Source organism: Dipodomys spectabilis, unplaced genomic scaffold, assembly GCF_019054845.1.
Source record: "Dipodomys spectabilis isolate Male_0828 unplaced genomic scaffold, ASM1905484v1 ptg000002l, whole genome shotgun sequence".
Taxonomy (NCBI): domain Eukaryota; kingdom Metazoa; phylum Chordata; class Mammalia; order Rodentia; family Heteromyidae; genus Dipodomys; species Dipodomys spectabilis.
Genome location: NW_024870679.1, coordinates 41487815 through 41513726, shown reverse-complemented (window position 1 = coordinate 41513726; position 25912 = coordinate 41487815). Strand labels below are relative to the sequence as shown.

The following is a 25912-nucleotide window of genomic DNA, read 5'->3' as shown; positions in this document are numbered from 1 at the left end:
AGAGCTGAGGGACAGCGCCCAGGCCCAGAGTTCAGGCCCCATGACCAGACAAAACAAAAAACAAAAAACAACAACAACAACAAAAGAATGACAGAAGAGTAAAGCAGGCTGTGTTGGGGGATGTCAGTAGGAGTGGGGAGAATGGAGATAGTAAATGATGATGAATGTAGTTGAAGAACATCGTATACATATAGGAACATAGAACAATGAATTTTGCGGGCTGGGAAAGTGGCTCAGTGGTAGAGTGCTTGCCTTGCATGCATGAGGCCCTGGGTTCAATTCCTCAGCACCACATATGCAAAAAGAAAAAAAGCCGGAAGTGGTGCTGTGGCTCAAGTGGTAGAGCGCTAGCCTTGAGCTGAAGAGCTGAGGGACAGTGCCCAGGCCCAGAGTTCAGGCCCCATGACCGGACCCAAAAAAAAAAAAGAACAATGAATTTTGCATAGCTTCATGTGCAAAAGAAAAATAACAAATATTCTATTTATACCATTCACAATTTGAAATAGCATATATTATATATATATTTTTTTTTCCTTGTTGGTCACGGGGCTTGAACTCTGGGCCTGGGCACTACCTGGTTCTACCACTTGAGCCACAGCACCACTTGCGGTTTTCTGATGGTTAATTGGAGGTTAGAGTCTTACAGACTTTCCTGCACAGGCTGGCTTTGAATTGTGATCCTCAGATCTCAGCCTCCTGAGTAGCTAGGATTACAAGTGTGAGCCATGGGCACCCGGCTAAATATATTTTCTTAAAAAACAAAAGCAAAAAAAAAAAAAAACAAAAACCCACCAATGCTAAGCATCAGTGCCTCATGCCTATAATCCTAGCTACTCAGAAGGCTGAGATCTAAGGCTCACAGTTCTAAGCCAGCCTGGGTAGAAAAGTTTGTGAGACTTTTATCTCAAGTTACCAACAAGCTGGAAGTGGAGGTGTGGCTCAACTGGTAGAGCTGTAGCTTTGACTGGAAAAAGCTAAGGAATAACATTCATGTCCTGAGTTCAAGCCTCAATACTAGGATTATATATATATATACACACATATATACATATATATGTGTATATATATACATATATATGTATATATATAGTGCAGTAGTGCTTTATTTACTTGAGGAACTCTTCTTAAAATGGTTGCTGGGGACTTTTTGAAATTAAAGAGAGGTTTCAGAGACACTAAAGCCTGAACCCCCCTACCCACTGGCACACCACCAATGGGATGCCGCACCCTGGAAAGATTCCTTGGCCACACCTGGTTGTTAAATGTTCCAGGGTTTCAGCCCCCTTTCTCACCTCCCAAGTCAAATGCACAGGAACTTTAAGGGCCTGGAAAGCAAGTCATTCACCTCTTTCCACAGACAGGAAAACCAAAGCCAGGGGAGTGAATGGCAGCAAACTAGCTGCCAGAATGTCCCAGTGAGGAGGTGGAGGACAAGCCAACTGCAGCTAAAAGAATCTCAGGGCAGTGTGAGAAAAGGTGGAGGGAACAGAGGCAAAGGGCGGCATCCAGTGGCTGGGACTGGTGGACTTTGGCCACATGGCAATAAGGAAAAGAGGTGCCTACCGATCTCCACATCCTGCGACATGCACACTCAGAAGTTAGGATCTAACAGGGCCCGGATGGCTCATGCCTGTAATCCTAGCTACTCAGGGGGCCGTGATCTGAGAATCACTCTTCAAAGCCAGCCCGGGCAGAAAAGTCCATGAGACTCTTATCTACAATTAATCAGGAAAAAACAAAAGCAGAGGTGCAGCTCAAGTGGTAGAGCACTAGCCTTGAGCACAAAATCTCACAGACAGTGTCCAGGCTCTGAGTTCAAGCTTCAGCACTGGCATTAAAAAAAAAAAAGTCAGGAACTGCCTTCACTGTCAGACAGACTTGAATTCAAGTCTTAGCTCTATGCTGTGCAATCTTGGAAAAGTCCTTTACCTTTCTAAGGACCTTAATTCTCTCATCTGTAAAATGGTGTGATTATCTTTAACTATTGGAATTGTCCCACAATTAAAAAGAGCATCACCATCTATGTATCTGAAAGCAAACATCTAAAAGGTTTGCTCCCCATTGGATTCCAGAAAGCTCCAGCCAGGTTCAGTTGCTCAGTGTCAAGGCTACTGCCCACGATTACTGACAGAGAAGCCACCATGTGCACTCACACACCTGAGATTTGACCTCAGACCTTATAGTGGGAGATAGCTTTGTATCCAGAAGCTGTTACAGTGGGCTTTCTTCCTTCCTTCCTTCCTTTGTGTTCATGTTCTCTCTCTCTCTCTCTCTCTCTCTCTCTCTCTCTCTCTCTCTCTCTCTCTCCCCCCCTCCTCTATTTTAATGGTGGTACTGGAGTTGAACTCAACAGCCTAGGCTCTACCTACCCCTTAATTTTTTTTGCACTCACAGCTAATGCTCTAACACTTGAGCCACATCTCCACTTCTAGCTTTTTTGCTAGTTTATTAGAGATGAAAACCCCATAGACATTCTGGCCCAGATCCCTCAGATATCAGCCTTCTGACTGGCTAGGATTAACAGGCACGAACCACTGGTACAGGTCTAAGGGACTCTTTCTTTTAAACAAATCATGAATAAATGTTAACTGTAAGCCTCCAAAAATAGAGTGTGACATCTGTCCCTTACCTTCCTCCAGGCCCCCCACATCTTGGTTCTCACTGATGCCACTGGCTTCTGCTAGGAACCCTGGGCCTGACCCTAAACAGCAGCAAATTTCTTTGCAGTCTGCTGTGTAGGAAATGGAGCTGCTGGACCCTAATTACAGATGCGTGGCCATTTGCAAGGTGGAAAAAAGTACATCCAGGTGAATACTAGAACTTCTCTGTGGATACTGCTATTTGAATGCCAGTCAGGTGTTAGCAGTATGGTGAATACATCCTTCCATCTTCCCTTCTCTTGACAAGTCAGTATTTCCATCCTTGACCACTGCACATTGTCCCCTAGAAAGCAGATGGCAAAGAAGTCCAGGTGCTGAGGGTCTACCAGATGGTCTGCCTAACTGTGCTTTGAGGTAAACCGCTGACACCTAGGGCTTCCCAGAATTAAGGGCTCCACACCCTCTCGGTGCCATTTCCAAAGCCCCAGAAGTTACACCTGCCACCAAGATCAGTGAGGAGCTGGATGCAGACTGGGAACACAGGTCACCTAGGAAGAGGGCGGTAAGTGGGCCCCACAGGCCTGCTCCAAAGATCTAGGAAGTCCAAGGAGATGGTCTCAACATGGCCAGGATAGGGAGCTTGAGCACTGACCTGGGTGGGGAATCTAGGCTCCCATTAACTCACTGCCTCCATGGAAGCAATCCTGGTGAGTGACCAGCCCTGACAACCCAAAGGACAATAACGAGATCTCTACTGCAGCAGGGACACTGCAGATGAAGCAAGGGACTGTTTGGCCCACCCTGGCACTTTAAGTAATCCGCAGCCAAGATTCAGTAACTGAAAACCAGGACTGGTTGTGCTCTTACTGTGAGTGCTGCTGGGCCTACACTTGGTCCACAGATAGACGTGCTAGAGAGTTTCTAAGGCATGCTTTCTTTCTTTCTTGTTTGTTTGTTTGCTTGCTTCTTTTTGCCAGTCCTGGGGCTTGAACTCCGGGCCTGGGTGCTACCCCTGAGTTTTGTTTGTTTGTTTGTTTGTTTTTAACTCAAAGTTGGTGCTCTAAGACTTGAGCCACACAGCTCCACTTTCAGCTTTTTGGTGGTTAATTGGAGATAAGCCTCACAGAGATTTTGCTGCACACACTGGCTTGAAATCACGAACGTCAGATCTCAACGTCCTGAGTTGCTCGAATGGCAGGCTGGGGTGCCAGGCTACGACATTTCTTTCTCTTATTTTAACATCTCATTTGATTTCACCGTGGCCTTCTTAGATAGGGATTATTCTTGGTTTTCCAAGACCTTACTCACCTGGGAAGGCTAGACTCAGACCCGGGCTCACTCCGCCCTCCCTCCCCCACCTCCACTCTCCGCAGTAAAATGAAGGCCCAGAGAGGGAAAGTCATTAGCCTGAGGTCTCACCGCAGGTCAATCAGACCTGGTCCCCAGGCAATGCTCTTACTCCACCCTGGGCCACTCTATTCCCAGCCTTCACCCTGGGGGAGTATGCTGTCTGCTGCTCACCTGGTCCCTGCGGCCATGCTCACGGCCTAGGACGATCGCGGGGGTAGGGGGGGGCGCCTCTCTGGGCCTCAGTTTCCCCCCAGCGGACAGGCATCCCCGCGGCGGGGCGGGGCGGCTCCGCGCCCCGTAAGTGGGGCCCGGGGGCGTGGCGGGGGCGGGGACTCAGCCCCGCGGGCCCAGGGCTGCCGAGCCGGTCCGACCGGCCGGCGGGGACACACCTCGGGGCGTCCGGGCTGGGCGGCCCAGGGGGTGCCGGGAAGGGAGGCCGGCCGGTGCGCGGAGCCCGCCCCGGCGGGAAGTGGGTGCGACGCGGCTCGGCGGGGCGCGCGGGATGGGAACGGGGCCGCCCGGCGGCCCGCAGCCTCGGGAGCCCCGCTGACGGCGGCCGGCCGCGGCGACCGGCGCGGGAGCGACATGTGTCTGCGCGTCGGTGAGCGCGGGGCGCGCGGGAGGCCCCGGGCCGCGTGCGGGACGGGGGCGCGGGGCGGGGGCGCGCGGGAGGCCCCGGGCCGCGTGCGGGACGGGGGCGCGGGGCGGGGGCGCGCGGGAGGCCCCGGGCCGCGTGCGGGACGGGGGCGCAGGACGGGGCAGAAACCCCACCGCACACTTGGTGGCCTGGGGCAGGTGACGTCGGCGTCCGGGCCTCAGTTTCCCCGGCAGCGGGACGGAGCTGCTGAGGGTCTTCTCGGGGCGGCTCGCGGTGCCTAGGCCGCTGTCCCCCGCGTTCACCGCCCAGAGAGCCTCCAGGTGCGGGATAGAGAGCAGCCCCCTCGCCACCTGCCCGGAGCTCCGAGGGGCCCGGATCCAGGGCCGCGACTCCGCCCCTCCCTTCCCCCCAGGCCGGGAGGGCAGGGGTCCCGTCCACCGGGGCGGCGGCCGGACCGGCGCGCCCCTCCCCAGCCTGGGCACTGGGCTGCAGCCGTCGGGCGTCCCACGGCCCTGGAAAGTCTCCACTCCTTAGCAGAGACACCTCCTGAGCCTCAGTTTCCTTCTGTGGAGCATGGGGACTGCCATGCGCACGAATTTAGCTTAGTGCCAGCCGCCGTGCCAAATGCTCCCACAGTGCTTAGAAATAAAGCCAGGCTTTCTTTATAAAGCTCGCCAGCCCCTCTCTCGGAACAGCCTAGGCTGGCACTGCCCTGTTCTACCGAAGCCCTGGTCCCAGGATGCTGGTGTTGTGGAGCCCAGCCCGGAGCCCAGGGTAGGTGGGTGGGTGGATGGGGTGAGGTGGGTCACAAAGCTGCCCTTCCTCTTCCTGTCTGGCCAGACGCTCACCTTCGGGAAGCTATTCCAGTTCCACGTGCCTGTCCTGCCCGTCTACAGTCTACTACTGATCCCAGTCCTGGTCCCCCACCCTGCAGGCTGTAGGGGGACTTAGAAACCAGCTAAACCAGGCCTGCGCCCTTTTATTCAGGGAAAAATCTGGGGCCCAGAGAACATAGGAACCGGATGCAGGCCTGCAGGAAGCTGATATTGAATGGACTCCAGCCTCCCTGCCCCCTGAATTACCTCTGGCCCAGGGTTCAGCACAGGCAGTGTGGTGATAGCTTTGCCCGGCTTTTTCTTGTGTTTATTCAGCTGTGGAGCGCCCATATATAAAATAGGATCTATCTCCTTTGCCAGCGATAAGGAGATGGAGATCTAGGAAGGAACTCCAAGTCAGGTCCCATCGGGGGCCCCTAACAAGAAAGGGTGTAACCACAATTCTGAGGCCTGACCTCATTTCCTGTAGTCTTATAGAGCTGCTAGAGAAAGAGGACCCCCAGGGCCAGAGGGTCAGCATGGTGTGTCACCTCCAAGGTAGAGCCAGGGACTCTGGGCGCCATTGCAGAGAACAACTTAGGAAGAGCCAGAGCTGCCCAAGGAGAGGGTCCAGATGCTGGGATGTGACCACAGGGTGGGAAGCTCCAAAGCCACTCAGAGAGGACTTGCCTTTGGTTCCAGCCTCACCCCTCCCAGTGCTCCCTGAACTAAGACCTTGCTTATCCCAGTACTTCCAGAGAATACTGAGCTAAAGCACTAACAAGATTCCTTCCCCTTGCCTGGCTTGTGGCTTATGCCTGCTACTCAGAAGGCTGAGATGTGAGGTCCCTGTTTGAAGCCAGCCTGGGCAGGAAAATCTGTGAGACTTTTATCTCCAATTAGCCACCCCAAAGCTGGAAGTGGAGCTGTGGCTTCAGTGGTAGAACACCAACCTTGAGTGAAAAAGCACCCAAGTTCAAGCCCCAGTACTGTGCTTCCCTAACCATTTAGCTTCAAGAACTCTCACAAAAGGAATTGTGAAGCCCTTTTACAGATGAGGAAACCAAGGCTCCACCCATAGATTTAGAACTCAAAGGTCATCCCTCCGAGGCTTCAGGACGATCCTCACCATGGCCCTGACCTGCTGTCTCAAACAGGTGGCCTGAGTGTGGATGGCTTCCAGAAGATGCTGATGAAGACAGGCCTGGTGCTGGTGGTCCTGGGCCACATGAGCTTCCTCACAGCGGCTGTGCTGCACGGCACTGTGCTGCGCTACGTGACAGCCCCACGAGACGCTGTGGCTCTGCAGTACTGCGTGGTCAACATCCTCTCTGTCACTTCTGCCATTGTGGTATGGGTGGGCTGGGAGGGTAGCTAGCAGGAGGGAAGGGTTTGAAAGATCTTTCATGTTGTTCAGTGCTGGTGGCTCATACCTGCAATCCTAGCTACACAGGAGGCTGAGACATGAGGATCTCTGTTGGAAGCCAGCCTGGGCAGATAAAATCTGTGAGACTTATCTCCAGTTAATACCAGCAAAAAGCTGGAAGTGGAGGTGTAGCTCAAGTGATAGAGCACCAGCCTTGAGTGAAAAGGCTAAGATTGTGAGATTCTGAGTGCAACTCCAATACCTGAATGGGGTGCAGGGGTTGGGGGGGGAGAAAGAAGAAGAAAAAAAAAGAAGGTGGAAGAGGAGAAAGGGAGGGAAGGAGAGAAGGAAGGAAGGAAGGAGGAAGGTCTTTAATAGGTTTCCTCTAGAAGAGTCTGGGTGGGTAAGCAAGAAACCAAGCACAACACCATTTACCAGTCACTCAGACTCTCTTTGCCTTGGTTTCCTAGCTACAAAATGAAATGGTAAGAGTGTCTACCTCAGAGGGTCTTGGCAAGTACTAAGATCACCCACATCAAGTGCTTACTTAGCACAGTACACATGATTAGAGTGCACCACTGTGAGGATTATTACCATACATAGTCAAGGCACTGTGGGACAGAAGGAACGTCAGCATTTTACAGAGGTGGAGGCTTCCTCGTTGGGTATTGATGGATGAGTAGGAGTTCACAGGTGGGTTGCAATTATAACCCAGGTATGTGGCATGCTAGGTCTAGCAGGCAGCAAAGGAAGCTGGGATGGCGTTCCGTGTACAGACTCTAGCCATGCTGTGTGTGGAGGTGGGACTGATGTTCTGCCAACACTGAGAAAAACAACTTGGTGGGAGCGTTAGCTTTAGACCTGGTCTACAGCAACTACTTGATACCTAGTTGGCCACGTTATGCCCTGTCTGATAACTGCACGTATGAAGTGGCTCTTGCCTGGCTGTCAGCAGAGGCCACTGCACCACTGGGGAATCATCTGCGTTCAGAGTCAGCACTATCCTTTTCGCCTCCCTGGCTGAGGGATGGCTCCTTCTTGAAGCCTGGTTGCACTGGAAAGCTCAGCCAGCCGGCTGGCTTCCAGGCGTGGTGAACCTGGCCCCTGCAAGCAGGAGAGGCTCTGTGGACAGGGGGCATTTGCTGCTAGGTGCTGTGTCCTTGGGAGTCTATTCTCAGCAGCTGCATGAGGAAGGCAGGGCCCAGGGTTTAGCAAGGCTACCGGGATGGGCACTGGAGCTGGACCAGTTCACCTTTGCCTTCATTTACCCAGTTAATGCTCACTGCTCCCAGTCTCTGTATTACGAAGGAGGAACGGAAGACTCGAGGTGCATGATTCAAAAAAGCCAAGCCAGATTTGAATCCATTTCAGGTCTGACCCTGAAACCATTGTCCTTCCTGACTTCCAGCTGCCGAGTGGAGCTTAGCCCAGAGAGGTTGAGGCAGTGAGTTGAGTAGAGGTTGCACAGTGGAAGTAAAGCCATTTGTTCAAGCTCCGTGGTCCCAAGTGGTTACAGGGAAGTGACCATTTGGGACTGCCTTTGGGGTAGGTAGGAAGCCTGCAGAAGGGCGGGCCCACAGCAGAAGAGCAGAAGGGAGCTCCCAGCGAGAGGGTACTGGGCAGGCAGTTTCTAGAGCAGCTGCTTGCAATGCCCACATGCAGGGCAGTGATGGAGGGCCATGGCACGGAGTGGACCTGAGCTGATGGGGGTGGAGCCACGTCACTTCCTCCGGCTTTTACATTCTACTTTATAAAGGGTCCTGATTCATTTTATCATAATTTTAATTTTAGTCCCTTGCCAGTTGTGTTACCTCATTTCTCCCCAAATCTTCTCCCATCACATGTACCCTGTGGCTTCACACACTTCCTTGGCATGCATCTGCAGGCCTGAGATCTGCAGGTCCCTCTTTGAGACTCAGCCTTGTAGTCAATAGGGTGTCATAGAAGGTTGTAGGCAGAGAGTGGTTTTCAAACCATCACTGTAGCCGGGCACTGGTGGCTCACGCCTGTAATCCTAGCTACTCAGGAGGCTGAGACCTGAAGATCTCAGCTCAAAGCCAGCCCGGGCAGGAAAGTCCATGAGACTCTTATCACCAAAAACCACCCGAAAACTGGAAGTGGCACTGTGGCTCAAGTGGCAGAGCACTCGCCTTGAACTGAAGAGCTCAGGGACAGCGCCCAGGCCCAGAGTTCAAGCCTCATGACCAACCCCTCCACCCCCCCAAAAAAAAAAATCACTGTAGAGCTGGAGCATGAAGGAGCCATTCCTGTGTGAAGATGGAGATAATGAAACCAAAGCCAAGCAGAAGATGGGGGTTGGGGGCAGGGCACGGGTGTGGTCCAGACCTGCACCTGCTCCCCTCCCTGCTACCTGCACTGGGATCATGCTGACTTGAGTCCTCCCACAGGTCATCACCACGGGCATTGCAGCTGCAGTGCTGTCCCGATACCTCCCGAGCCACACCCTGGTATGTGGCATTTCCTGGGATGGGGCTGTGGGGAGAAGCAGCGGTGGCCCTAAGGACCCAGCTGACCATCAGGGAAGCCAATGTTGCCTTGGGGGCCATGCCTGATGTCACTGACCAGTGATCTTTGCCCTTCCAGCGCTGGGCAGTGTTTAGCTCAAGTGTGGCCTGTGCTTTTTTCTCTGTGACCTGTGCCCTTGGCCTCTTGGCCTCAATTGCTGTGACCTTTGCCACCCAAGGCCGGGCATTACTGGCTGCCTGTACCTTTGGGAACGCTGAACTGCTGGTGCTCACGCCTGACTGTCCCTTTGACCCCACACGCATTTATGTAAGTGCCTTGGCCTGATATGGGTGGTACCCAGACCCCTAACAGCAGTGGGCAGGGCTGTTGGAGGCTGCTCCTCGACTCCCCCAACCTCAGGCAGTCATCTCTGCCTCCCGTGTCCTGCAGAGCTCCAGCCTGTGCCTCTGGGCCACCTCCCTAGTGTTCTGCGTGACGGAGAGTGTGTTTGCTGTGCGCTCTGCCCAGCTCATGCACCAGCTGCTGGAACTGAGGCCCTGGTGGGGGAAAAGCAGCCACCCCGCAGTAAGTCCCCTCCAGAGCCTGACTCCCCATGTTTCCTGCCAGCTGTAGCTGGGGAACCCAGGCTTGTCTTCTATACCCCCGTTTGGGGTCCCAACCTTGAGAAATAGGGCAAAAGTTTTCTCCTCGGGATCAAAAGGAGAGGCTTGGAGGACCAGAGAGGTCAGATCTTCCCACTAAGATACAGCTGACACCTGGCTCTCCCAAGGCCCAGAATGAGTCTTTAGGGAAGCTTCCAGTTTGAATGGAGGAGACTCCAAGGATCTGGCCTGGCATTTGCATAGGGGGTGGTGATGCCCCTTTGCCCTGCCCCAGCTCTTTCTGCCACCCCATCCCTGGAGTAACCCAGTGGGCTCAGTGGGTTCTTGTGTCTCTGCAGATACAGGAGAGCCCAGAGCCTGTGGACAGCCATGACCTGCTGAGCTGTACCAGCTTGGTGCCACTCACCCTCTGAGGATCGTCATACTGCCCAGCCCCTGGCCACTGCGCCCTACAACCAATCAGCAACAATGATCAGTGCCCAGGTGGACATGGAGGCCCAGGCAGGCCTAGGGCTCTTGGAGCTGGCCAAAGCGGGTTCAATGGATCCCTGGGCACCCAGGAGAGATTTTCAAACTCCTTTCCCAGCCACCCAGCCCACTGCACTGAAACGAGACTTTATTCTGAAGTTATTAAAAAGAACAGAGATATGCTCCATCTGGCTGCATGCAGGGGGGGACAGGGGCTCGGCCAGGGGCCTGCACTTCTTTCCCACTCAGAATGCTGTGGAGGGCTCTGCCCGTGTGTGTGTGTGTGTGTGTGTGTGTGTGTGTGTGTGAAGGTAGTGAGGCAAAATACAAAGCAGTGGGTTGGTGTTCTGTGAGACTGGCAGGGATCATCCAAGTGCTAAAAGGCAGGCAGGGTTCATGGACCCACAGCTGGCAGCTGGAATCCTGGAAGGTTTTCCATTTGTGTCAAGGCAGGAAAGGCTAGGGCTCTCCTGCAGGAAAGGGATTCAAGGGTGTTTCTTCCTCAAAGCCCCACAGCCTTGCAATCTTTCTCTCCTGAGAGGGAGTCCCACCTCCACCCAGGCTGAGATCTACAAGGGGGAGCCTTCCCTCTGGTGAGGTGGGCATCCCAGGGCTGTGGCTGTCTGGGGAAGGGCAGGGCAGACACCACCTCTAGGCTTGTAGGATGCTGGCCACGTGCTTGCTTGGGCCCCTTGCTTTCAGGGTTTCCTTTGCCAGAGGCCCCCACCCAAAGGTGCAGGCCCAGAAGGGAGTCCTGTCTGGCCCCCAGCCTGGATAGACACAAAGGAGAGGAAGCTGAGAGCCGGCAAGGCCGGTGAAGGCGGGGTGGAGGGCCTGGCTCCTGTCACTCAGAACTGGGAAGCACTGCTGGGGTCACACTGCAGCAGGCGGACGATGGAGGGGTCGCTTTTGGCCCCACGGATGAACTCCTCAAGGGACAGCTTGCCTGCAGAATGGAGGGAAACAATGATGATGGGGAAGGGGGGTATGGGTCACCACCCTGGGGCCAGCAGAGGGAAGGAGGGGTACAGGACACCACCCTGGGGGGGCAGGAGAGGGATGGAGGTCATGCAGACACCACCCTGGGGGCAGGAGAGGGAAGGAGGGGTGCTTCATCCCACCCCCACTCTCTCACCATCATTGTTCGTGTCCATTTGGCGGAAGATTTTCTCAGTTCTCTTCTCAGGGGTTGACTCGTCCTCTGGCATCTTCATCACAGAGGAAACCATCTTGTAAATGGCCTAGGGGTGGGAGAAAGGGGATGGCAGCGAATGAGAGAAACTCCATGACCCCTTCCTCCCCCCCGGCCCCCCACCCCTGAAAACACCCAAGCACTCTCTGGGGGTCTTGGATGAGCTGGTGGAAAGGAATTGCTGGCCTCGTCTGTGGCAGAAACAAAGGCAACACAGCCTGAAAACTAGAGGGAGCCAAAAGTTGAGGGTAATGTTGGAGGACATCGAGGCCCAAACAAAGGGCCTAGAACTGTGGGATGCAGGTTTGGGGGTCAGTGCCAAGTTCATGTCAGTGCTCAGGAACACCAAACTCTGGAGGGCATTGCACTCAGTCAACAGGGGGCACTAGACTGCAGTACCCCTTTGTCTGGCAGGGGGAGCAAGACTGGTTTGCAGTCTCTGGGGGGTGGAGATTATGCAAATGAAATGCAAATGCACACCTGCCTGCTCAGGGACAGCCTGGGCTCTGCTTGGCTGAAGGTGGCAGCTGCCTCCTGCTCCCCAGGCAAAGTGAAGGTGGGTTTTTGTACTAAATGTACATAACATGAAGTGCTTAGCCTATGGGATGGACTGAGTTCCTTGTGCCCCAGATGACCAGACTGGTCACCTCGATCTTCAGCTTTTACAGATTGGTGTCTCCTCCAGGAAGCCATCCTTATTTCTCCATGGCATATACTCTCCAGTCTGGCTTATGCCTCTGTGCTGCTCTTTTCTGGCCTCTTTCTCCTTCTGTGGTCTGTCCCTTTGCTGCTTCTGAAAGCTCTTCCCAAACACAAATCTCCACTGCCATGTCCCCGGCCCAGCAGGCCGCCCCCTCGTTCCGTCACACACAGGCCCCCTCCAGGCCTGCCATGCATCCGCTCCTTCTGGATGCTGCCCCACGCTCCTTCTGCTGCCTCCCACTCCTCCTTGGGGCTCAGTTTACTCCATGCTTTCCAAGCGAGCCCTTCTCAGACCCAGGGTGGGTCAGGATGCAATCTGCTACCTGGAACCTTGTGGGAATAAATTGTATCTCTGTAGGATTGTTCCTAATCCCACCATTCAGAAAAGCACTTTGGACATTGAGCTACTGCCCAGTAGTACATTGTCTGACAGGTGGCAGAGACTCCTGTTTAAAGACCAAGATGCCTCACAAACTGCCCACCTCTGACCCGTCACCACTGGACTCCTCGGGGTGTCTAATTCTGCCACAATCAAATAGCTCTAGAGGGTCCTCTCAGATTTCCCAGCATTTACAGTCTTTGCTTGGAGCAAGAATATTATCTACTTTTATCAGGCAGCTGCTGGGTGCTAGGTTCTGCATGCAGAATTTATTTTCTTTCCTTTTTTCTTTTTTGATGTGTGTGTGTGTGCGCGCGTGCGTGCCTATACTGGTGTTTAAACAGGACTTGGACTCTGTCTTTTTTTTGCGGGGGGGAAGGGGGGTCCGGTCGTGGGGCCTGAACTCTGGGCCTGGGCGCTGTCCCTCAGCTCTTCAGCTCTTCAGCTCAAGGCTAGCGCTCTACCACTTGAGCCACAGCGCCACTTCCGGCTTTTTTCTTTTTGCTTATGTAGTGCTGAGGAATCGAACCCAGGGCCTCGTGCATGCAAGGCAAGCGCTCTACCACTGAGCCACCTTCCCAGACCCTGTCTTTTTTTTTACTCAAGGCTGGCACTCTACCACTAGACCTGCATCTCTACTTCTGGCTTTTTGCTAGTTAATTGGAGATAAGAGTTTCACTCACTTTCCTACCTGAGCTGTATTCAAACCCCAATCCTCAGATTTCAGCATCCTGAGTAGACAGGATTACAGGTGTGAGCCACCAGTGTCTGACTTGCATGCAGCATTTCTAAGCATCCCAACAGCTTCTGAAAGCAGGCATCACAATCTTCCCTCCCTGCCCCCACTTTTTTTTTTTCCAGATACAAAGCTGAGGCTCGGGAGAGGAACTGATTACAGAGTCTTGATTTGAACCTACTGCTCTTAGTGGCTGTCTGCATGTGTGGGCAGTGGGGTGGGAGGAATAGTAGAAGCTCCAAGTCAGATAGACCTGGAGTACCATCCTGGTCCATTATTCACTTGAGGGTAGCCTTGGATATCTCCCTTTTTAGGATTATGTAGAGGATTAAATGAGGCAGAAGAATTGGAACAATGGTGGCTAGAGTAACAATGGTCACTAAATAGCAGCTCCTATTACTGTCATTCACCCACTGGGATCTCAGGCTTTCCCATCTCTGTCCCCTGGGCTCCCAGGTGTCCCTCTTACCACCCTGTCACAAAGCTGATCACCATGGCCTGGACATTGATCTCTCCCACCAGAGTGGAAGCCCTTCAGAAGCACAGTGTCTTCCCTTCTAGTGCTCTCCACCTGGCCCAGGACTGGACCCTGACAGGGAATCAGCAGTGGCTTAGAGAGTGACCAGTGCCCTGTGACAAGCCTTCTAATTAATTGTCTAGAGCTGTTGCTCACTGGAGTTTCACTGGAGCCTACTTGTCATTAATCAGACACTGGGGTTCAGAGCTCTGTCGGCACCAGCTGTCTGGAGCCTCTGGCTGCCATAAAGGAAGCCAGGACTTAGAGAGATGAGGCTGGCTGGGAAGAGGTCCTGAAGATTTCCAAGGACTAGAACTGGTTTTTCTGGGATACTACATACTGCAGCTCCACCAGTCCGGCTGAGGTTTACCAGTTCACACTAGTGCAGCCATTCATACATACAATCATGCTTTGCCATAAATGTCCTCTGGATTGGTTGGGACTCAGCCAATCCCTGAATGGTCCTCCGCCACCCTGCTTGCCTCTACCCCTCCATCAGGACCCCGGAAGGTCCCTATCATCCAGAAACACAAGAGTGAATGTCTAGCCCTCAGAAGTGAGAGTCAAACATGGAGGCAGGAGGCAGGAGGGCTGGATCCCTTCTCCCAGGAAACCAGTGCTACTCAAGTCAGACCTTTAGCAAGAGGAAGAGCCAAAGCTGAAGTCCAGCTAGAGCTGGAGGAGTTGGAAGGGAGCCGTCCATGGAGCTGGGGAGCAGAAGGGAAGGGGCTGGAGATGCAGAAAGGAGAGAGGACAAGAGGTTGAGTAAAGCTGTTTGCAGGATTACTCTGGCACATCTCAGGAATGCTGGCTTGATCAGAGGGTGTGTGGAGGAGGCAATGATGGCTGGCAGTCACTGGTATTGACTGAATACCGGCAGGGTAGAACCATCACCTTGGCTAGAACCATCACCCGCTTTATCCTGCAGTAGCCCTTCAAAGCAGGGCCTCAGTGGTCCCCGCTTTACAAGCAGGGAAAGCTGGGAAGATTCAGAAATGGCTGCAATAGTACCAGAGTCCTAACTGTCTTCCGTCTTAGCGAAGGGGATGGGTCTCTGGAAGGTTTTTAGTTGGAAGCAAATCTGTTTCATGCTTAAATTTGTGCTAAGAAAGGACATTCCTAGCCTGATGCCCATAGCTCACACTTGTAATCCTAGCTACTCAGGAGGTTGAGATCTGAGGATCAAGGTACACAAGCCAACACAGGCAGAAAAGTCTGTACGACTCTTCAATTATTCATTTAAAAAAAAAAAAAAAAAAGCTGGAAGCAGAGCGGTGGCTTCAAGTGGTAGAGCACTAGCCTCCAGCTGAAAAGAACTCAGACAGCCCTCAGGCCCTGAGTTCAAGCCCAAAACCAGAAAGAAAGAAAAAAGGCATTCCTGTCAGGTCTGTAAGTCTCATGAGGACAGCATCACTGAGCCCATTTTTCTGGGGAGACATCTAAGAGCTAAAGCAAGCCAAATCTAGCTAGGAATCTAGACCTGTCAACAGAGGCAGCTCTAAGGGGTGGCCAGCCTGAATTTAACTCTACCTGTGTACTGTGTGGCTTTAAGCAAGTCATGCCCCAACTCGCTGAGCCTCATAGGGTTGTGGTAAGGGTACACTGAGCTGGAGGCATGACTGAAGTGATAGAGCACCAGCTAACAGCACGAAGCCCTGAGTTCAAACCCCAGAACCACCAAAAAAGAAAAAAGGATTCACTGACTCAAGGTAATAAACATCTAACTCAGTCCTAGTGTTTGGGTTATTCCTTTCATTAAGGGAAAGCAACTGAGTGTCTGGAGTGTTGGAGCTTGGCTGTGAGACTTTGAACAAGTGCCTTGACCTCTCTGAGCATTTTCTTCTGAGTAAATTAGGATCAATAAAGCATAACTATGGATTGGGGAAGTAGCCCAGTTGTAGAACATTTGACTTCACAGGACCAGGTCCTAGGTTCAATTGTCACCAGTACAAAAAAAAAAAATGCTTTATTTAGGCATGGTGGCCCACACATGTAATCCCAGCACTTGGGTGGCTGAAGTAAGAAGATTGAAAGTTTGAGGTCAGCCTAGAATAGCAAGACCTGCTTCAAAAAAAAGTTGGGGGTCTGGGAGTATGACTCAAGTGGTAAGGCACCTGTATAGCAAGCCTAAAGCTCTGAGTGCAATCTCTAGTATTGAGGAGGAAAAAATAAAACATCTTTCCTGCATTCTACAGAAATGTCAAGTCTTGAAAGATAAAGAAAAGTTGAGGGATGATTCCAGATTAAAGAAGACTAAAGAGACATGAATGACCAAAAAAAAAAAAAAAAAATCAAAGCATAATCCTAGACTAGGAAAAAAGACTATAAAGAACATCATGAAGACAGTTGGCAAAATTGGAATATGATCTGTAGATTAGATAATAGCATTGTTTCCATGTTAAATGCTCTGACTTGGATAATCATGTTATGGGTTATGTAAGAGAATGTCCTTATTCTTAGGAAATACATCCTTTATCTTTCTCATTGAGAATCACAGAAAAGCTTGGCACGCACGTAAAGATAAAGCAATGGGGCCAAATGTTAACTGCAAAGTCTGGGCTCAAGGTATAGGGGAGTTTTCTTAGCTATTTAAATTGGAAATGATTATTGTATGTGTGTGCATGCATGTGCGTGCACATGTGTGTGCTTCTGGGGCTTGAACTCAGAGCTTGGGCACTGACCCTTAGCTTTTTACGCACAAGGCTAGTGTTCTACCATATGAGCCACAGATCCACTTCTGGCTTTTTGGTGGTTAACTGGAGATAAGAGTCTCACAGACTTTCCTGCCTGAGCTGGCTTTGAACCATGATCCCCAGATCTCAGCTTCCTGAGTAGCAAGGATGACAGGTACCTGGCTCTCCTACTGAGGAATTTTGTCTATGAGATGGTAGGAATATCACCTACCACTGTGGGCCTACCAGGTGGAATGAATCTAAGAGTGGTGAGTGAAGCTGCCAGGCTTATGCCTGGCACTGAGGGGCCCAGCCCACCTGCACAATCTCCAGCATCTCCTCTCTGCTGATGTAGCCATTGCCGTCCAGGTCATACATGCTGAAGGCCCACATGAGCTTCTGCTCCAGACGGCCACGTGAGGTCACGCTGAGTGCGATGATGAACTCCCGAAAGTCGATGGTGCCATCACTGTTGGTGTCAAAGGTGCGGAAGACGTGCTCAGCAAACTTGGAGGCGTCGCCGTAGGGGAAGAAGTTGGCGTAGATCTTCTTGAACTCATCCACGTTGAGGATACCTGTTGGGCAGTCCTTGAGGAAGCCCTTGTACCACTCCTGCAGCTCCAGCTCTGAGAACTCCGTGTTCTCCCGCAGGTCCTGCAGCATCTCGGGCCGCAGCTTGCTGTTCTGCTTGCCCATGGCCGCCAAGTCCCACCTGGGTCCCCAAAAGGGACAGAGAGGAGTGGTTTACTGGACAGCACTCCAGAAAGGCCTCCCCAGGCCCCTCAACTTCTCCCTTGGCCCAGCAGGAGAAAAGGAAGTGGCCCTGGGCCACAGCCTCACGCAGGCACCCCACCTCTGATCTCACTGAGACCCCGGAGAGAGAGAAAGCGGAAGGGAAGGAGTTGACATTTACTGAACCTTTCTGGGTGCCAGAGTACACACCTTCTCAACTCCCCAAGGGGACATCAGGTGATTTATCCCCACTTTCCAGAGGAGAAGGCAGGCTCAGAGAAGAGAGAAGCCTGCACAGCCATTGCAAAACAAAGCCAACTCTCACAGTTGACCAGAAAGACCTTGCAGAGAGACCGTCTGGCCTGCCCTCTACCCACTGCCCAATCAGTGCTCCCATACACCTGCCGATCACAAAATATACCTGCAGACCAGACACTGCCCTGCCCTCCTACAGATGGGCCTGATAAGGGACAGCCCTGGCTAGGTGCTAACCTGAGCTACAGAGCCCTCTCACCTGGTTTGAAGCTCAGCTCTGCCTCTTATAAGCTGGTGACCTTGGGCAAGTTCCGTAACCTCTCCTCCTCATCCGGGGAGTGGGAGTAATAATAGCGCTTACCTCACATGATTGTCATGGGGATTAAATTAGCTAATACACAGGAAGCATTTAGAGCTGTGCCTGCATTGATAACTGTTAATAACCTAAATGAAAATGGTTTAAAGGTAATCCAGATGCCACACCAAATCAAGCACAATATGCAAATGCATGTACAGGGCCACACACCAAATCCACGCATGGAGTCCCATGCCACTCACATACCAGCTCGCACCACCCTGGGTCATCATGCCTCTCCACACCACATTCTTTTGTCCCCACAACTCACGTTCTGACACAGGGCACCACGCGCAGCTCCTATACCCTGTGCATGAAGGCACACCAGCCCACGACCCCACGTCTCACACACGCCATCACATGCCAACTCGCGTGTCGACACCTCTCACACGGCCAGCTGCACGTGGGACCTGAGGCACCCTTGTCATTCTTCCCTCCCTGTCACCTTGGGATGCTCCTAGGTCCCAGGAGAGGGATCTGAAGGCCTTCCCAGACCTGTTGGGGCTCATTTCACAGGGAAGCCCCTGGCCTATTAACCCTTCCTAGTAGTCCTGAAAGGTCTCCTCAGGGCAGGAGTTGGAACAGGAGGCAAGGTGGGCAGCAAGGCAAGGGAGGCAGCCAGGTGGTGATAGGCAGGGATGTAGGGGTGTGTGCAGTTGCCACACACACGCACGCACTGGGAAGGCAAGTGAGACAGGGCAAGGGGTCCCTCCCTGTGCACGCCTGTGCAGGGAGCTCCATGAACATGCAGGTGGGCGAGGGCTGAGATGCACGCGCTCACGCACGGCGCTGCGCCCTGGTTCTGCACTGCCTGTCTCCCGGTGTGTTCCCTCCATGTCTGTGCATGTGCATTTCGGGTGCGGGTGACCAGGTGTGCCCCTGTCACACGGAAAGAGGAGCAGGCAGGGGAGTGTGCGGGGGACCTGTGCGTCCTCAGCGGTGTGTCACAGGCATGTTTCTCCAAGTTGTGCCCCCTCCTTTCTAGATCAGCCTCTTTTGCCCCAGGGCTGAGGACCCACAGAACAAGTGTGTGGGAAGGGACTGAGGAAATGCGTAGGGCTGAGCATGGGAGTGTGTCCCTTACCCCCCTCCTCAAGGTCCAAGGAACTGGGTCACCGGGGTGGGGGCAGAGGAATCTGCGGGGCAGGAGAGCTACCCCCGTGCCCCCCTGCTCTCTACCACCCTCGGAATGACCCCTCCCGGAGGGAAGAAGATTCTGTTGTCTTCTTCGGGTACACCCACCTCCCCAGCTCCCCAAATGGGAAGAACCTCACAGCCGGACCTGAGCGACCCGCCCTGATCCCCTCTCCAACCCCCCCACCCCCGCCTCAATCCGCCCGGCCTCGGGGGAGCGTGTCCCCTCCTGGAGGGGGCGCCCCGGGGCGGCCGAAACGCGGGGCTCGCAGGCGTTCAGGACCCTGGAGAGCGCCGCGCGTCCCCAGGGGCGCCCGCTCCCCGCGCCCGCCCGCGGAGGGAGGACTCCCGCGGGGACCCCAGGGATCGGAGAGCCCCGGACGCGGCCCCGGGGCTCCGGGGCTCCCTCCCCGCGCCCCCCCCCGGCCCCTGCCCCAGCAGCCCCCACTCACCCAGCGACGCCGAGACACCGACTGCGCAGGGAAGGCGGCGCTGCTGCGGCGCGCGGCGGCAGAGGCGGCTGGGGGGCGGGCGGGACTGCGAGGGAGCCGCCCCGCGGCGCCCGCCCCGAGCCCCTCCCCTGGGGGGGACCCTCCAACCCGGGGTGGCTCCGCCCCGCCCCCGCCGGGAGGGCGAGGGGGCGCCCTCACTTCCCCGCGCCCCCTCGGGAGGGGTCATCCCGCCGAGGAGGAAGGCTGGGACCCCCCCCCTTCCTGGGCAGCTGAGCCTGAATGGAGGGCGGGTCAGTGCCCAGAGACCATCCCGCGTCCTCCCCACCCCTACCTGGACGCAGGGCCGCACGTCGTCGCTCCGCTCCGAGCGGAATCCGGGTCCTGGGTGTGGAGGCGATGGGCGCCCTCCCTGTCCCCCCACCCCGCCCCGCGCCCCCAACCTCAACTCAGGAACCTGCAGAGCTCTTTGGGGAGCAAGGGGTGCGCATTCCTTCAGTCTCGAGCCCTCGGGGGAGGGCAGACACGCCCCCTGCCCCCTCCCCGGCCCCTCCTCTCCACCTCACCCCCACCTTCTTAGAATCCACCCCGCCTCCCACCTCCCGTGCACACCGCTCTTCCCCTCCGCGGAAAACCCCTCCTCAGCCCAGGCTCTGCCTGCGCAGGCCTGTGCCCTGCCCCGGGGCTATGAGGGTCCCTGAGGGGCGTCCGTGTGCTCTCCCGAGTGACCTGACCAAAGCTCCTCCTGCTGCCGGCATGGGGGCTGCATCCTCCTTCTTCCAACCCCGGCAACAACCCTTTGGCTTCAGTTTGGTCATTTCTCCGTCTCGGTAATTGCCCTATTTTACAGATGAGGAAACTGAGGCTGGGGGGGTGGTGTTGAATGACTTTGCCAATGTGTCCTACTGTAGCAAGGGAATGGAGGGCTCACACTTGAATCCATGTGCCTGCGTTCATTCTTTCTTTCATTCCCACATTGAGCAAGTCCTGGTCCTGCATCCAGCACTGTTCTGGGCAGTGAGGTCGCAGGCATGCGTAAGAAACCATGGGCGCAGTCACATACAAGTCAGTTCTGTGGTATATCAGGTAAGTCATGGGAAACAGTATGGTGGCAGATCTAGAGCTATGGGGACTATGCCAAGGCCTTCCGTTCATGTTTCAGGTAGGACAAGAAGTCCTTGGGTTTGAGGAGAATGAGAGAGGGTCTGACTTCTGAGCAACTGCTCCTGCAGCCATTGTATGAAGATGGGGTAGTGGAAGGCAAGTGGGGATCACGTTGGTGGCAGGATCTTGGGTGGCAGGATGGATCTGCTTTCCTGACATCCTTGGAAAGGTGAAGCTGACACCCTGTGCCACCTCTAGCCAGCCCTTCCCCATCCCACGCTCAGGCCTGTGGCTCAGGCCCTCCTGGCTCCCTGGAGCTTTGTCTAAAGTTCCCCTTTGAGGTCCCCACACCAAGCCTCCTGAGCCATCCGTCTAGACTTAGGGGGAGGTCTCCATTGGAGGAGCTGGGGAGCCAGATGGGTGGGGTTGGGACAGCTGGGCCCTCCGGAACATGAACATGGGCTCCACTGTGTGCCTTGGCTCTGGTGTTGGGACCCCCAGTGGAGGCGTGAAAGACACCAGACGCATGTGGGTGGTTCCCAGCTGCCTCCTGCCTAAGGACCTGGGAAGGGGGAGCAGAGAGTTTCCTCAGCCCCCACCTCAGGCCCCTCTAGTGACAACCTCCTCCTGGTTGCCCTCAAGGGCCTTCCTTGCTTGGAACAGGAGGAGGAGCCTGCATTCCCTCCCTCTGCCTCTACTGCTCCCATGATTCTCTCTTCCTGCCTGAAGCTGGAATCTTCCCAGCCTAGTCTGGATCCTTCTCTCCATCCTGGGTGGGTAGGAGGGGCAGTCCTTCCAGTCAAGGTTGGCTCCTTGACTCAGCTGGCTCCATTGCTAGTCTTCTCAGTAAGGGTGATTCTGGGTCCTGCCCTCAGGACTCTAGATCTGTGTCCTTCTCCACAGTAGACAGGGGGTTCTGAAGGTAGTAGCATGCCTCTCCTCATCCTGGTGCCTCAGCCCTGCATTTACAATGCATAGAGGATATCCAGAGGTAGAGCTCAGCCCTGCTGCTGTCAGTCATCTCTACCCATCCAGGGACTCTAGAAGCACTGGAAGGCCCCCTGAGCCAGGCCAGGGTTCTAAGTCTTACTTCTTTGTATAGCTCAGAAAAGCTCAGAAGGCCTAGACCCCTTAGTCCTTGATGACCTGAAGCAAGTGTGAGCATAACTGGAGAGCACAGAGCCCACATATCTGTCTCCTTTGAAGACCCCTTGTGTGTACGTGGTGGGGCAGGAATACCCTTGCTGCCAAGGCCCTGTCACCTCCCAGGAGGAAGGCAGGAGGCACAGAAGTAGAGGCAAGAAATTGGTAGAACAGAGCATCAAGCAGGGTCCATGGGACAGACAGCAAGCAGGTCCCAGGATTGGAAAAGTGAAGTGAGGGGATCAGAGGTGGCCAGGTAGCTCTACCACCAAAGACAAGGGCAGGAGCAGCTTTTGGTATGTAGGAAACAAAGAAAGAGGAACTCCATCTCTTGAGCATCTATATGGGTCAGAGCACTCTATATGGGTCACCTATGTGATGCTCAGTGCCCCTAAGTAATGGCCAATATTGCTGCCATTTTACAGGTACAGAGACTGAGGCTCAGGGAACTGAAATCCCCTTCCAGAAGTATGCAGCACTAAAGTGAACTTGAACCCCGTTCTGTGTGACTCCAGAGCTCTGGGGCCCCTCTCTGGAGTTGCAGTGAGGAGGGTAGAGGTGTCAGAGGCCCAGACCCTCCCACACCCCCCTATGCCTCTTGGGTCCCAAACGGTTTGGAAAATCCTGATGGGAGCAGATGGTGGGGACAGATGGAGGGAAAAGCATCTCGGGGTTGAATTACACAAACAAACATTGATAAAGTGATTAAAACCTCAAGCTACCCCTTTCCAAAAAGCTCTGCCCACCCAGCTTGGAGCACAATGAGCCAGGAGGTGGGGGCTTTGGGGTCTCCGGATGCCCTGCATCTCAGCCTCACCAATTCCCCACTTCTGCCTGCCTCCCTCTCCGCCAGGGACCACCCCCGGACCAGAGCCCAGGGTGGCAGAGCTGCCAGGAGCACAGCCCGGGAGGGGGTGGGGTGGTCCTGGCTGTTCCCCAGGGAGCTGGCCAAGAGGAGGGAAGCGCTGGGCAGAGGCAGGAAGTCCTGGGAGCTGGAGCTGCAGGCCTGAAGTCAGGTCCTGTGAGAGTGGTGGTTCAGAGAACCACCAGTCTAGGACACACAACTGCCCCACTGAGGGGCTGGATCCTGACCTCACCCCCAACCTCCAGTGAAGGAAGGGGTCAAGCCCTATATGTCTGTCGGCCTCCATTGATCTTTTCATCTGTAAATAGAAACAGAGGTGATCGCACTCTCCTAGAGGAGCCCATGAGTGAAGACAGAAACTAGTCCTTTAAGGACTCCTGCAGCTCCAGGCAGCTCGTGGGAAAGCCCTTGTGTGTCAGACTAGAAGGCTGGGGATTGTGAGAGTGACCCTCTACAGAGCAAAAGTCTGGGCCTGAAGATTCTGCTACAGTGTTCTAGGCTTACTGGGCCTGGTAACAAGGGGTTGTCTGCAACGTCCCCTCTAGAAGAACCTGAATCCTGGGTCAAGTCAGCCACATCCAGAATCAAGGCTCCAAATAATAGACAAAGTGCTACACCTCAGTGAACTCCTCAGACCTACGTTCAGATCCTGAAATGGGCTTTTTCCGGCCTCAGGAAGACTGGAAAAAAACAACCCTCTGACCTTCTGGTTCCTCATCTGTAAAACCCGCCTTTCCAGCTGCTTCCTGGACTGGCTCCCAGAAGCCCACAGACACCCCTGACTCAAGCCAGCCAATAGCATCTCAATGCCTCCCATGTGCAGCCTGCCAAGCCCCCAGGTCCTCCTCCAACCACCTCCAGCCAAGGCATCCAGAACCCACCCTCATCCACATCCTGCACCTGCTCCTTCCCACGGCCCCACCTCTCCTCCTCAGGATCTCAGTCCTGGACAGATGGGCCTTGTTGTTGGGCTCTGGCCTTCTCACAGCAGCTCCTACTGTGGCTAGTTTCTCCAAATCGACTGGTTTTCCCTCTGCTTGGGGAAGTAAAGCTGATAGCGAGGCTGTCCATAGTACACCCACCCTTACCTCTTGATTTGGTCCCTACCCTTCTACCTCCCACTACAACTCCCTACCAATCCAGCACCCTTGTTCTGATGAACAGTCTCCCTGATATGGAACAAGCAGGCTCCCTTTCCCTCTGCCAATGTTAACCTCTAGCATTCACCTCTCTAGGGTGAATAAAGAGATTCTGGCAGCTGGGGATACAGCCCAGCCAAGCCTGGTCTGGTGCAATAATTTCTCTTCCTCCTATTGGGGAAGCTACTGTTTTTAGCGGAGTGCACCTCAGGGCTCAGCCAGAGAAAGACAATCATTCACATGAGGTCATCCCAGCCAGATCTACCCATCCCACCTCTTCCCTCACCAATCCCAGCCTCTAATAGATAAAACCTTTGGATGGTTCTTACTCAATTCCATGGTTGGGAGCTCAATCTCATCCCTCCTCTTGGTCTATCTGGTCTATCTTGAATCATTTAGCAATGGTTCCTGGGGCAACAGCGAGGGCCATGGTCACTGCTCAGCAGCATGGAGCGGGAGGATGTTTCTACTGTCTGATGACACAATTCCACACAAATGAAGTGAAGTTTGCATGCAGGATACCTGAGGTTTCAATGAAAGCCTAGAGTCAAGATCGTGAAGAGAACATTCCTCCTAAACTGGGGTCTGCCTCTCCCAGAGCCTGTTTCAGCAGTCCTGGGTGTTGGCAGGGCTGAATGTGATGTCCAGTGCCAGTGGCCCAGGTTAACTGGCCTTCTGGCCTCCTCCTCAGAACCCTGAAAATGTGCCTGGAATTACCCGTCCCCTCTGTGGAGTTGGTCTACGGCTGAGGGGCTGCACATGTGGTGCAGGGCAGGCCCAGGGCGTGGCCTCACCACTGGCCTCCTATTTGTGCAATGTAGGCATTGTGAGACACCCACAAGACACTGCAGAGGGGTGCATCTGCAGGAGGCTCCTGGCTCAGACAGGAAAAGGGCATACTCCAGGTCTAGGTTTCCTGTGGCTACCTGCTGTTTTCTGCCATCTTAGACAAGAGGAGACTGAGGCACAAAGAGATCGAGTTCCCTACCTGAGACTGCAGGGGAGCCAGAGGGGACGCAGCTCTAGCACCCAAAGAGGCCAAGGCTGCTACGGAGAAGTCAGGGCTTCCCAGAAGAGCTCAGGGGACTCCCTGAGCCCCAGAATCCCACCTCCAGGGCCTTCTGTACCAGCTGTCTCTCTTCTTGGGAAGAACCTGCCAGTTCTCCATCCCAGCACCTTAGGTTCTCTGGAGGCTGGGGAATGCCGCCTTGTTTCCATAGCAACAGTGAACAGAGGGGCCTCCGAATCAGCATGAAGATAATGAAGTGCATCTGTACCTGCAGGTCCACACGTGCCATGGGAATTCTTGGGAGAGGGCAGCCTCATGTATACACATCCAGGTTCATCCTTGCACACATATGCACACACTCCCATGGCCACCTTGGCCCACCCAGCTGCCCAGAGGCCTTCCACTTTATGATACCCCCCTACAGCATTCAGATACTTACTGTGTCCTCTCTTCACAAGTGACAGCTGGAGGCTTCACAATGTTACACTGGAGTAGGCACCCTAGGGGGAGGCAGACAAAGAGAAGTCATATAGGGATAGTTGGAGCCCAAGGTTGCTGGGCTCCAATCGTTGGGCCTTTTCTCTCACCACCACCTCTCAGGTGCCAGTCCCATGAGTACCCACCTTGGGACCTGCACAACAGAGAGGTACATCTGGCCTAAGACTAGACCAGATCTCAACCCTAGCTATCTGGGGCTTCTCACTCTACACCAAAAGAATCCAGCCTCAGGGCTGGGAAGGTGGCTTAGTGGTAGAGTGGCTTGCCTAGCATGCATGAAGCCCTGGGTTCGATTCCTCAGCACCACATATACAGAAGAAGCTGGAAATGGTGCTGTGGCTCAAGTGGTAGAGCGCTAGCCTTGAGCACAGAGAGGCTCAGGGACAGTGTCCAAGCCCTGAGTTCAAGACCCAGGACCAGCAAAAAAAAAAAAAAAAAGAACCCAGCCTCAGGCCACTCTCGGGATAAAGGCATGAAGGAGGGCCAGAGGATTATAGGGACTTTCCTTCCATGGACTTCCTCCTAGTTTCTTCCTTGGACATCTACAACAAGGCCCACTGGGAATCTCCTGCCTGGAGTCACTCATCAGTTCTGTTCCTCTAAGCCAAAGCAGGGTAAGCTGCCTAGGGTCTGGCTCCTGAAATCCCTGGGTCTCTCCTACAGATTTCTGGATAATAATGGAGCCCAAGGCCAAAGGTCACCTAAGCAGAAAGTTGGGGGGACTTAGAGGGCGGCTCCCAGCAAA

The 25912-nt window shown here is 54.2% G+C and overlaps 2 protein-coding genes across 2 annotated transcripts; one reads left to right on the top strand and one right to left on the bottom strand.

The window, feature by feature from the left end:
- The first annotated feature begins 4403 nt into the window (after window positions 1-4403).
- On the top strand, window positions 4404-10471 carry Tmem54 (transmembrane protein 54). Its single transcript, XM_042680853.1, has 6 exons — window positions 4404-4551; window positions 6521-6714; window positions 9138-9197; window positions 9334-9522; window positions 9646-9780; window positions 10157-10471. Exons 1-6 carry the CDS (start codon window positions 4536-4538, stop codon window positions 10229-10231), a joined length of 669 nt encoding a protein of 222 aa, XP_042536787.1. The 5' UTR covers window positions 4404-4535; the 3' UTR covers window positions 10232-10471.
- A 493-nt stretch (window positions 10472-10964) lies between these two features.
- Window positions 10965-19493, bottom strand: Hpca (hippocalcin). The gene is made up of 4 exons (XM_042682758.1): window positions 19413-19493; window positions 16803-17196; window positions 11422-11527; window positions 10965-11232 (listed from the first exon to the last, which is right to left on the bottom strand). Exons 2-4 carry the CDS (start codon window positions 17178-17180, stop codon window positions 11135-11137), a joined length of 582 nt encoding a protein of 193 aa, XP_042538692.1. The 5' UTR covers window positions 17181-17196; window positions 19413-19493; the 3' UTR covers window positions 10965-11134.
- Between the last annotated feature and the right edge of the window lie 6419 nt (window positions 19494-25912).